This window comes from Eublepharis macularius, chromosome 4, assembly GCF_028583425.1.
Source record: "Eublepharis macularius isolate TG4126 chromosome 4, MPM_Emac_v1.0, whole genome shotgun sequence".
In the NCBI taxonomy this organism is placed as follows: domain Eukaryota; kingdom Metazoa; phylum Chordata; class Lepidosauria; order Squamata; family Eublepharidae; genus Eublepharis; species Eublepharis macularius.
In genome coordinates this window covers 22,846,159-22,859,086 of record NC_072793.1, presented here as the reverse complement: position 1 = coordinate 22,859,086, position 12,928 = coordinate 22,846,159, and the positions used below count along the sequence as shown (strand labels likewise).

The 12,928-nt window shown below is 42.4% G+C and overlaps 1 protein-coding gene across 2 annotated transcripts in view; it reads right to left on the bottom strand.

Annotated features, from left to right (window-relative positions):
* NPLOC4 (NPL4 homolog, ubiquitin recognition factor) overlaps window positions 1–12,928 on the bottom strand; it is a 61,103-nt gene that overhangs the window by 20,809 nt on the left and 27,366 nt on the right. For both annotated transcript variants that reach the window (XM_054978223.1, XM_054978224.1), the window contains 2 exons: window positions 12,141–12,267; window positions 8,372–8,532 (listed from right to left, as the gene is read on the bottom strand). In XM_054978223.1, the coding sequence (XP_054834198.1) occupies window positions 8,372–8,532; window positions 12,141–12,267 (288 nt within the window). The remainder of the gene's footprint in view (window positions 1–8,371; window positions 8,533–12,140; window positions 12,268–12,928) is intronic.

Below are 12,928 nucleotides of genomic sequence, written 5' to 3'. Positions count from 1 at the left end.
TGTTATTTAATTGCTGAAGCTACTTCCTAGCAGCTTTCACACTCCCAATATATTTAAAGAAATTGCCTTAGTGTTTTTAGCAGTATGCCGATTCCTGAAAACTTCATTTTGTTTGCCTTACTATCAACTTACATTTGTCTTATTGTACTTAAATAATTCTCTCTCGCACACACACACACACACAAAGAGACCAAACGGCCATGTTCTATCTGTCTAACCAGCAATAAGTATAAAGCCATTTTCAAGTTTCCTTATTTAAAAATACAGGAAAACTAGAACAGTAAAGATTTTACAACTTGGTCAGGAAAGAGAAGGAGAGGTGGAGAAGATGGCAAAGAGAAATAACCCTCTGGAGTCTGAAAGAAGTTAGCTGAAGCCAGAAAGTAGAAAATGTTTCAGAACCAATCGTGTCGATAGTCACCACTCAACATGGCAAAGAGTAATTGAGGGGAAACTCCAGGAGCATGGCCTTTCTCCCCACACCTTATTGCACATTTCAACGCTTTACCTTCAGCTGCCCTGGAAGGCAGATACCATTGTGTTCCACTTCCTCAACCGCTCTGCCCATTCCATACAGGGAAAGTAGAGTCTATCGAACACGTTCTACTCTACTACCCGTTCTACAATAACATCCAATCTCACGATATAGCCCCCGTCTTGTCAACTTTACCAGGAAGATCGGAACAACACTGTGTCTCCCTCTTCCTTGCAGACTCTTCCCAGGAGATAGCTAACAAAGCGGCTGACTGAGCCCCAATAACTTACTTCCTTGTCGGAGGAGCGTATCATCTCCCCGCCCCCCCACAACCTATGCCCACAGTTCTGTGCTTGTCACAATACATGTGCCCACCCTATTCTCATTTTTATTATCTTTTGTTCTATTCTATTCTATTCCTCTCCGGAGCTTATTCTGTATTGAAATAAATAAATTGATTTGATTGGTTTCAGAACCAAAAGGAAAAGTGGACACTGAAAAAGCCCCTGAGAAGTTTCAGAGAAGGCTTTATGAAAAAACCGAATACACATCTCTCAGTGACAGTTATGAGTGCCCGTGTTGCTGAGGGAAGGTGGTCGAGAAATCTTTTAAATAAACAAAATACTTATTTATGTCTTTTATAGCCGGCCTTTCTCACTTAAGACTCACAGCAGATTACACATTCTGAGTCAGTATAGTCAATTTCAAAGACATTTCAATAAACTATGCAATAAGACAAACTTGGAAAGGTTTAAAAGCAGCAGAAATCCAATAGAGAGTTGTAGAAATGTTGAAACAGGGCATAAGTAATTCTAAGACTGACACATTAAACAACACAGAAACCACCCAGTAAGATCATGCTTACAGCATACTAGTAAAGTCTATAGTCCCTATTTTCTTTGAGACCAGTTCCTTACACTACAGTACTTCAATCTGAGTAAAAAGCCCACTTGTATAAGTCATTTTTGCATCGTTTGTGGACAAACAGGAGAGTGGGAGCTTTCCTGACCTCTTCAGGTGGGCTGTTCCATAAGGCGGCGGTCACCAGAGAATGCACGTGTACATTCTACACATACAGCTGCTCATTTTGCCCATGTGCAGGGTGGCGCTTGCAGAAAGCCCTGTTCAGATGCGTGAAGTTGCCATGGTGGAACAGAGAGAGAGGGGCAGTCCTGGAAATATGATGGACCAAGGCCATGAAGAACTTTGTATGTGATAGCCAAAACCTTGAATTGAGCCTGGGAACTGACAGGTAGTCAATGGAGCGACTGCAGAATGGGAGTAATATCCATGCTCCTGCTAGCACCTGAACTGAGCTGCAGCATTCTGTACCAACTGGTGTCTCTGAGTTAACTTAATGGAGACATCTTTGTACAGTACATTACAGTAGTCAAGTTTCAATGTTACCACGGCCTGGATCCAGGTGGCCAGATCGGCCATGTCAAGGTAGAGGACCATCTTCTAGGATAGACTGAGTTTGTAGAAAGCATTTTTTTTGCAGCTGTATTAATTTGCAGGGCAGAGCTGGGCTTCTGTTACAGCATTTGCTGGACTATAATGATCTTAAGCGTTCAAAAATCCATGATCTTAGCAATGAGGAAACTTTCTATTTGGCATTTCACCTCCCTGCCCCTGGGAAAGATAATCAGGATCCTCATTTCCCAACCAAACTGAATAAAACAAGCTTACATATATTAAACACTTAACTTTTCAATGTCCATGAATATTATTAGTTCAGGAGAAGAGGATGTTAGTAATTCCAACTGTGCCAGCAACTGCATTGCCACTGGAATGACTTCACAGAATCGATCGATCGATCGATCGATCGATCGATCAATCAATCAATCAATCAATCAGACCTGGCGCTGAAACAGAGCAGATGGCAATTCTTCAAACCAACATAGCGTAGGAAGCTAAAGCAAGAGGCAAAATGCAAAAACCTTACCCAGTTACCCTCCTAGGCAAAGGGCAAAGGTCCTTTTGCAACACTAGTATCCTCAAGGAAGCCTTTAATCTTTTACCATCCCCAAGCAATTTCCTGGACATTAGAACATCAATAAAAATATAACTCGCTGCAAAAAGATGACATTTTCCATTGGTGCTAAGATCATAGGTATTTTTTCTACAGTCAACAAGGGAACAGAGTCCTGCAAAAGCACTAAACTTCAGCTATTTTGAATGCTTCAAAGGAGCCATAAAATCCATTCCCCCTTTGGATTCTTTTCTGGTGTGCTACATTTGATGGAATGTTGAGACGTCCATGAAATAAGTCTAGAGTCGGAGTCCCGCAGTGCAGCAACCAACTTCAAGTGCATACCGCAGCCTGGAGCTCACAGGGGTGCCCAGTAATATGACAGCTAGATAATGGAAAGTCAGACTTGGCAGACTAGCTAGATACGGCTTCAGGAAGAAGAGGAGGTGTTTTTAACACCTAAAAAATGCAAAACTGCAGAACCGTTCGCCATAAGCACAAGTGATAAATTTACACACAGGCCAAATATTACGAAAGTGCAGTACTTGTATGGTTTCTTTCAGTGATTTCATCTGACTACGGCACCTCAGCTACTGCCAATACATTGCTAGAAGGGATAGCTCGAATTCTTACCTGTCGCAGGGCTTTTCTTTTTTTCCATCTAGTCTAGGAGGCTAGATATGAACACAGGGCCTGATCAAGTATAGGAATTCTCTTTCAGAAACAATCAGCTTCAAAAGGGCAAAATACATTTCAGATTTAAAAGAAGGAATTCGCAAAAGCTGCTTGAAATGCAAAGGAAAGGTTTCTTAACGTGTCTCCCAAATTTCTTCATTCTAGAAACAAGGAAATTAATTGTCTCTCCGTTTTAAATGTTAACGATGTTGTTGAGTGTGGTGCTAGATGGAATCACATAACGTTTTGCTTGCACGCAGACATCTGAAAAGAGGGAGGCTGTCGTAAAATTTGCTTAGAGGTGGGTGTCAGCTGCATGAAACTGAGCCAGGCGGTAGTATTAATTTAATTTAATTTACTGGATTTATACTCCGCCCTCCCCACATCAGCGGGCTCAGGGCGGATTACAACCACCATCAGGCCTCTCCAACCAGGCAATGCATTCAGACTAGAGGTACTTCCCTGTTCAACTGGCTATGGTGAGAAGTAGTATAAAAGCAGAATACTTTGGTTCTGCATGCTCTTTTTTCACATGGATTGAGCAAACATGGATCGAGCATCCAGCTGGAGCTAGGAGCCTTGCTGCCAGCACTGACTTGCCCTTTAAAAGGCCAAGATAAAGAGAGTGGTAAAGACATAAAAGAACTGCAGTGCCAGAGGCCTCAGAAAAACGCCTGGCTACTGGAAGTCGGGGCAAACCAGACCTGTTGGTTTTCTTGTTTTTGTGATATTTAAGACATAGATGAGTCACACTTGCTCTCATGGGAACCAGCAATGTCAGAAACAGGCTGTTATGGGTACATCAGCCTCTGGTCCTGTCTCACAATACACAGTGATGCACACCACACAAAGATGGCTCAAGGGAGAAGAAGCCTTAAAAAAAAAAACTTTTAAGCACTTCTTCACTGACTGAGCCCATACAGCCAGCAACTGCTGTCAGCCATTTTTCACAGCTGAGCGGCTTTGCGCTCAATACCAAGCTTCTGTTTGCACAGCAATACTAATTCAGACAAACTTCTGAAACTGTTTTCCAAGAGTAAAAGGAACAACATATTAGGGGCCATGTACCTTATGCAACGAGCAGGCTTTTGTACAGACACTGATTCAAGCCCCTCTAATTTCACATACATCACCTTTTCTCTGTCTGCAGGAGCTTAAAGAGCATCTGTTCTCCTACTCAGCTAGACGACACAGGGGTTCAATAGCTTCTGCTGTATTTAAACTGCTGCTAACCTTGAGAGATGAATGTACTCCACATTACACAAACATTGGCTTTTGGGGGTCATAACCAACATTTCTAAAAGCCCTTTCATCCAAGCACTTACCAACATACAACTTTTCTCCAAACCCCTCCAATACAGATCATTTCTTATTTGGGAGTAAAGCAGCCAGGCTAGTTGTAGTAGCAAGTTGCCAAAAGGGCTATTAACATTTTAAGAGACCAAACTGTGAACGCCTTTGCTCCAATAAGTCATCTAATCTAAGTAATCCATTCTCTTTGGCCACTTCTGGACATAATAAGAATGCACCCTGCATGGCAACAGTTTCCCCTATCTAAAACTCTTACTTAGATTTCATAACCAGTTTCTAAAGCCAGGTGTTTCATATTTACTGAGGCACGAATGGTTGTTAAAACCACTGACTTTCTAAGGCCATAACAACAAAGGGAGGATTGGAAGAAAGCCTGAAATGCATAGGATGGATAAATGTGCCACAAAAAAAAAAAGACTATGACTGGCAAGCAGCACAATTGCAAGTACTGAGTTATAAACACATCTGAACTAGACTGAAACTTGACCTGGTCAAGTCACACTTTGCTGCTTATTCATAACGGGCCCCAAAACTGTTCAGAGAAATGGAAACATGGGTAACAGCAGTGATTCTCCACTGGGACCTAAGTCTTGGTGCATAGCATGATGGGATTTAGTGGTTTGCATGGGAAAGAAATTATTGCAGCTATTAAACTACCTGGCTCGATGGCATTCCACACCTTTTAGCAACGTGTCAAATGAGAAACATTGAGAAACAAAAGAGAACAGCAAAATGCTGCATTCCCATAATACATTCCACCCCCAACGCACCAGAAAAACTCTGTTAGAAGAATGTAGTAACTGCAAGGTTTACCCCTGTCACTCAGGATGAACCAAAGCAGTATTGCCTGGAAAGACAGCGACTGTAGCAAAAACAACATCAAGGGGGCCAGGTATAAGATGACTGGATGATCAATTCAAGTGGTGGCAAGTTACATTAGCAGGCTTTCCTTATATTCAAAAATGGAGGCCTTCTGAGAAACAATGTCATTTTGGGCTACAAGCCACAGCTGAAAACTCATATGGACAGTCACAAGAACGGAAAGCTGCAGAAACACGCAGTCACAATAAGACACATACCATGTGTAAACACGCTTCTATTATATTACTGCGTACACTCAGGATGGCTGCATCCCATACAAGTACATGCAAACGAGACTGACAGTCGAAACATCTGCTGATTCCCCTTCTGGAAGTTAACTCCCTCAGCTGTTGATAAGCGGCACTGAGTCTTAGCTATCCAAAGGCAGAGTAAGATGCCAGCAGCACGTACTAACTACTGCAGGTAAAACATCACTTTAACTATATATCTGAAATACCTGTTCCCTGGGCTCGCCGTTAAAATAACTGGAGTGAATTGTTGTGGAAGAAAAACAAATTTTGCCCGAGGAAAAGATAGCAGTGGCAACTGAGCAGCATAGGGCAGGGGACTGCACAATCTCCACCCCCCCTGCACCCCAATGCCAAAGACCAACCTACTCTTGGAACAGCCAAGTCCATCAAGAAATTGATACATGGATACCCATAGACCCAGAGACTCTCTCTCTTAAAAGGAAAAGATCTCAGCCTCCTACCCCCCCAAAAGGGTAGTAAAATTCCAATCAGACATACTTAATAGTCATTTTCCTCATTGTAGCCTGTTTATAATTCTAACTTTTCTGCATATAAGCCTCTGTATATATTCTAACAAATAGTGTTCTAGTTTACTAATTAAGGTTTGGGGGGGTGGGAAAAGTTAAAGCATTATGTTATTTCAGGTTCAGCTCCAGGAAGTATTACGGCTCTTCTACCTTGGTAAGTGATACCAAGTACCTGAGTGGGGTATATACCCACAAGGTATAGAGAGCTGTTTAAATAACATGATCAAGTGATTTAAGTTTAACTGTAATTCTTCTTTTTTTGTTTAGTGCATAACACTTGATTAGTGAATCTAGCAATTTGTATTTCTCTTTGTAGGGGTAGGGGGAGGTTAGGGAGGGAATGTTTGTTAAGGATGGAGGGAGGGGGTGGGCAATTTCAGCAGGAGGGAGGGTAGACGACTGTTTACGTAAACGTTAAGGCATGCTGGTAACATTTTCCAAATTATTATTTTTCATAGCTCTAACTATAATTGCTTTTAGATGTAGAATCCTTGTGATAATGTAACGCTAAAAAATTTTGTACAATATTTTATTTTGCTATTGAATATCTTCCCTTTTGTTGTTATTGAAAAAGTTAAAATTTTTTAAAAAATCTAAAAAATAAATTGATACACGGACTTGGAACTGCTACCTGTCCCTAAACTAGGTTTGGAAGTGACATCAGGGCCTGGAGAGGAATGGCCCCAGATGGGCTATAAGACCTGTCCCAGCAGCAGAGGCTGTTATAAGAAGAAATGCGTGTAGGGTTTTGGGGGAAGGAGACCCTCAGGCAAAAAGGTGAGGGTGGGCTGAAAGCTCATCAGAGCTCAATAGGAACCAACCTGGAGAAAAATTGGCTTGATCCGGCTGTATATGGTTTACTGGCCATGTCTTTGGTGTGCCTCGGGGAGTTTATTACGGTCTTTGAGATAGCATTATTCTTCTTCGAATTTGAATGGCTATATTTTTATTCCTGCTTTGGGCTAGATGTTTAATTGTAAGCTGCCTTAAAAGCATTCGTAGGAAAGATGGCATAGAACTCTCTCAAATAAGGGACGTTTTACTTTTGCTGTTTCAAAATGGCCTAGTTTAAGAAGCTTAAAAAGTTGAACATTGGAGATTTCACCCCTCCATTTTCATTTCCGCAAACCATAACGTACAAGGCATACAACCTGAAAGTTTTCAATAACAAGAAAAATGCTGATAGTAACAGAGAACTCACTCCTCACTGAAATCTGGATATATTGATGCCTTTTCTTGCATATTTTGCTCTTACAACCTCTCTTCTCCTTGCCAGCCCCCCCCCCCCCCGGGGGCTGACTTAATCCTTGATTTCCATTTTGTTGTTGCTTTATATTCTGTAGCAATTGACGCTGCTCACCAGGCATCTTTATAAGCATATTCCACACAACAAAAGCGATTCTCACTGGCTGTCAGAAACCTGCAGCTTTTATTACTGCATCATTTTGCTTCACTGAACATCTCACCTAAACATAATTGGGCCAAAGAAACATGAGACATTAGCTAGGGAGTAAAAGTCAACTGAGGGGTGGCAGCCACAGCCAAACACAAGTCGTATTGCTAATTTAGAAGGCTTGCTAGAAGGCGCAGAGCAGCACACCACAGATCTCACACTGTGGCTGAGCGAGGCCTGGAGACTGATAGGAGCATTTTGGGGAAAGGGGAAACGGAGTTTATGCAATAACTAATGAACATTTTGTTTGCATACATATTACTGTTGCTAGGATTGGTACCCAAGAATTCACACTCCAGGCAGCTTTCTCCTATGATCCTCTTATGACCCCCTTAATCTTGAGGTGCTTGGAGGGGTTTTTTTGGAATACCTGAGAGAAATGCCGGAAAAACTACAGAAGAGAGACTGCATCTGTGGGGAATCCCAGTTTGAGTGACACGCCATAACTAACTCAAAAGCAAACCTTCAAGAACAATGCAGACTAACTGCTTCGTTGTATACACAGGATATAGGTCAACGATGACCTATTACTCTTGTGCACTCTAAGTCACACCGATAACTTTCCAAAGCCAGCAAGAGGAGGGAAGTGGTCAGAGCTTACTGTGCTGAGATCAGAAAGGGGATAACGATAGTTGTAGTAGGAAACCTACTCTAGAGCTCCCCAAAATGACACCTTCCTCTATGGGAAAAGCAATTGTTAGTCCTTCAGAACTGGGTAAAGGCTACCCCCACGGCTTGCAACAGATGTATCATTCCCTGTGAGAAGTGGCCCATTTTCATATGACTGCCATTTCCAGAGAGGGATAAGGCCAGGTGCCAACACAGACAGGATTTATGAATACTTACCTTATAGAACACATCAGGCACATATTGCTCACTGCTGGATTCTTTTGCATAACCAAGCTCCGGGGCATCACGGCACGGCAGCAAGCACTCATCGCGTACTAGGGCCATGCACTGATTGGATACTTGGTAGCCCTCAAAGTGGACTTGGTTGTCAGGACCACCTGAAAAATAAGTTATCTTTCAGCGACCCAAAAGGGGGAAAGGCAGATGTATACAACTCGTAGGATGCTCCGAACAGCAATGATAATATGTCACGATGCTTACAAAGTAAGAACAGATCGTTTTACCAAGAATCTCGACATCAAACACAGGGCTTCTAGCTCAGATGCAGCAGACTCTTCACCAGACTGTGTCTTGGCTTTCAAAACTTCAAATGGTGGCAACAACAGTACTTTCCTAAGGGGATATTTAAGATAGGCTCTTTGTTTTAGCTTCATCAGTCCCAGGTTATATAATGCACTGGCCAGATGTAATTTCTCTCTTATGTGGTTTTAGAGCGGCTGATTGTGTTCCTCCATTCACGCATCACTGAGCAGTAGCTCTCAAACTGCTTCCTTGTTGATTTTTATATCGAGGTCTAGTACAAGCAATTAAAAACATACTTAGGACAGCCTAATAAGAGCATTTCTGTAGGTATGTAAAGTGCCGGGATTCTTTTAATAGACTGTTCATTTTTAAAAACAAAATGATATACCTTCTTAGTAAGGCTGAGTCTCAACTACATTTCAGCCGTCCTTGTCTTGCCTAATAAGGCCACTGAATAGTATGTTAAAAGATCTCGTCCACAGAGGCATTTGAAAAGTTTGGATCAAAAAACCTGCTTTGCTTAATTTTGTCTTTAAATCCAAGTACAGGGCTGGAAGACTGTGATCCATGGACAAAAAGGGATCACCGATCTATCCCGTGTTCCCCTCCCCCACAGAAGCCCTTGCCAACCCAGGGAAGCTTACCCCAGGGCCACAGGACCCGTGTAGTTTAATAGCCACACAAGTTGGGAGGCTGCAGTGGGATGGGGATGAAACCGCCTGCTTCTCCCTCTTCCGTCAGTGGGGCTGCACTGGTGGAAAGCACGGGCGATGGGGACGCGGGAAAGATATGCGACCATCAGCACATTCCACTGATGTGTACAAGTGGTTCAGCGGCAACACACACACAAGAAGAGTTCACAAACCCAACACCCATTTAAAATTCGCTGTGCATTTAACTCATTGCACCAAGCAGGAAGATCACGTTTACTATCCCAAATTTGTTTCATTTAAGCTAGTCTAGTAACAGGGTCAGCTACATGTAAATTATATAAAATCTCTGTCAGCAATGGATAGACAGGGACAAGCACGGCACCAATTATAAGTGACTATCGGCAGCTGGCTCTTTGCTTGGGTGACACAATCGCGGTGCTTTCAATTTGAGCAATTTAAGCATCGGCCAGTTAAACATGAGACGGAGACATGATGTCAAAGAAAACTGAGCATATGTAAATAGGAAAAGGGGGTGGCATTTTCAAAGACTGGAGCTGATGAGATACACGTATGAAAATTTAATACTACAAATCAGGCATATACATTTAGTTTACAGACATCGTGGAGCCCAAATGTTTGGTCCTGGTTTAAATGGGGGGGGGGCGTTATCTGTAACAGATGTTCCAAAAAGCAGCTTCCATTCTCAGCTACACACAACTCAACAAAAGCACACAAAATTTCACACACTCAATCAAACCACTATCTTCTCTGTGTGCTGAACAATTGAACAACTGTATCTTTTGGTCTAATTTTTAAGGTATTTAGGAGGAAACTATAGGGTGCCACCATTCACACAATTCATATATATATAATTATATATTTTAATACGTTTAAGAACGTGTCTGTATGTTGATGTTCCCAGGGTAAGAAAGCCATAAAACAGAGGGATTACAAATTTTATATAAAATACTACACATTCATATTTTATTCCTTGTTCTAATAGACCCCTAAACCAGAGAAAGCAGTTTCTCAGGAACACAGTTTGAGATTAAGGTATGCTTCCACAGCCTATATTTATGAGCTCATGTGTGTGCCATGTGTAGCAATATTCTACCTGATACTCTCAGCAATAGAAGCTCCCTGAAGAGGAGGAGAAAGAAAAGCTCTTTTGGTTACCCAAACTACTGATAAAGGGATGTATTTACTTGATCCTTTGCATTATTTCTTGGAGCAATTCACATGACATACTTTTAAGGGCAGAATGTGGGTGATACAATTAATGAAACCATAGCACAACGGTTGCCTGAGAAGCGGAGGGTTTTTTCCCTCTTAGTTACTGGCAGATCAGCAATCTAGTGACCCAATTTGGCACGGGTTCAGACAGTGCATTATGTAACCCTCATTTCCTCGTGAACAGGAGTCTGTGGATTGGATAGAACTGGAAAATGTGTGTTATGAGTGCTTTCTGCACAAGCAAGAACCCCTTTACAGTTCCCGCAGTCCACTGTGGACTGACTTCCAACACACAAAGCGAGGGGAACACTTACAGAGAAAAGGGAGCAGGGGAGGCTCCAGCAGGGATAAGCAGAAGGCAACAAGGAAGGAAGGGGAAAGGACACTTCCTTCCTCGGCCCTGCTCTTCCTTCTCCTTGAACTGTTACCAGATCTCTACTTTCTGTGCCATCTCTCTCATCCCCAACACACCCATTTAGGCAGACAGCGTGACCTAAGGTTGAGAGGTAGCAGTGGGGAAGGGAAAGGAGATGAAGTCTCCTTGTATTTTCAATCAGCAGAGCTCACTGGCAGAAGAGAGGACAATTTCACTCCCTTCGCACACACACTCCACTGCAGCCTCTTGACCTACATGACATTTAGACCACTTGGATCCTGCAACTCCAGGAATAAACTTTTCCCCTACTCGGGGGGAGACAGCTGTACAAGAGTCAGCGCCTTCCGTCAATGGACTGTGGAATTCAGCCTACTTATTACAGGGGGATGCTCAGTTTTTTGGTTTACTGTTCTGATTTTTTTTTCTCAACTATACTAATGATGGAATTTTACCTTCATTCAGGCTACACATTTTCTCTAGCTGCTGACCTGACACTAGCTGCAGAACCTTTGTAGCTTCTGATCACTGGTTATCACTTACAAGCACTGATAACAAACGTGCAACCATCTGGCACATCTAGTGAAACCAGACTGTAAGCAGTTGAAGACAGAGGCTGTTAAAGTTTCAGATATGTGTTTTCCACTTCTTTACCTTTTCTAGACTCAACTCAGTTATTGCATTACCAATCCTTCCATTCATTGTTTGTAGAAATGGGATTAGGCCATGGGCTCACATACCCTTCACCCTCCTCTGACATGTGGTGTCTTCCTTCCTGGTTGGGTTTGCATAACCATAATTTGCCATGACATCCAAATAAACCATGATTTACAAACCCACTTCAAACCAAGGTTTCCAATATGGTTTGGAGGCACTTCTTGGTTTACACATAGTTTACATGATTCATACATCACTGCAGATTATGGTAACTTAGAGTAGGAAAAAGACTGGAAGAATCACGCCCAAGGCACACTTCTGACTTCCAAACTATGGTTTGGAGGCTGGAGAACGCTAGGTCCGAAAGAAGGCATTGATTTTAGAGTGATATTTTTGATACATTCAAAAAGCAATCAGAACAGTCAGCAAAAGGTAACCTACTTTACTTGACTGATCTGAAAGGACCTGAAAAACCTTGCTGCTTTATTTCTAGATAAAATAACAGCTCTTCATGCAATTAAAAAATAGGTTGTACATTTTTTTTTACCTGTTGCCACAACAGTTACAAACTTGGATCCAAAGTGACCATCTGGAGACAGGCGGCATATGTTTGGGTGCTGGTTCTGAAAATGCCCAGCTGTGATACACTCCTCTGCACTAAGGAAATAAGCGTCCTTTAAAAAAAAGGGTGGGGGGAGAGATAAGAATAGAAGGCAAAATGATGGACTGTACCATGGGAGACCAGCACCACTAATTGGCTTCATTTCAGAAAGTAACTTCACAATTCACCACCACGCTGGGAAATCATCATAGCATAGAGGCACAGAAAATCTGTATGTCTCAATTACGTTTTCACAATCAGCTGGTGTGCGGCATCTTTGTCTTACGGAACAGTGGAAGCAACAGTTTCAGGGGGACTCTGGAGGCCTTTAGTGTCATGAGATGTACACCTGTGTTTTGTGTAGAGCTTTCGTTTCAGGAAGCAATGCCTTGCATGCCAGAAAAACATGGTTCAGAAATGAGATTTTAAGAGACAGAAACAAATCCAAGCTTCTCTATTCAGTTACTGAACTTTCAGGCTTATGATCTCTCTCCAAAGCCATGACAACTGGTAGTGTATTGATTTGAATTTTTATGAAAGCTTTGAATGCCTGGGATCTAGCAAGAATCTACCTTGGAGAGCGCTCAGATCAGTAGGAAAACTTCTGCTGGTGGTCCCTGGTCCCAGGGAGGCTTGGCTGGCCTTGACTAGAGCCAGGGCCTTTTCAGTCCTGGCCCCAACCTGGTGGAACTCTGAGCGGGACCACAAGTGACGCCTGACACAGGTTGGACACT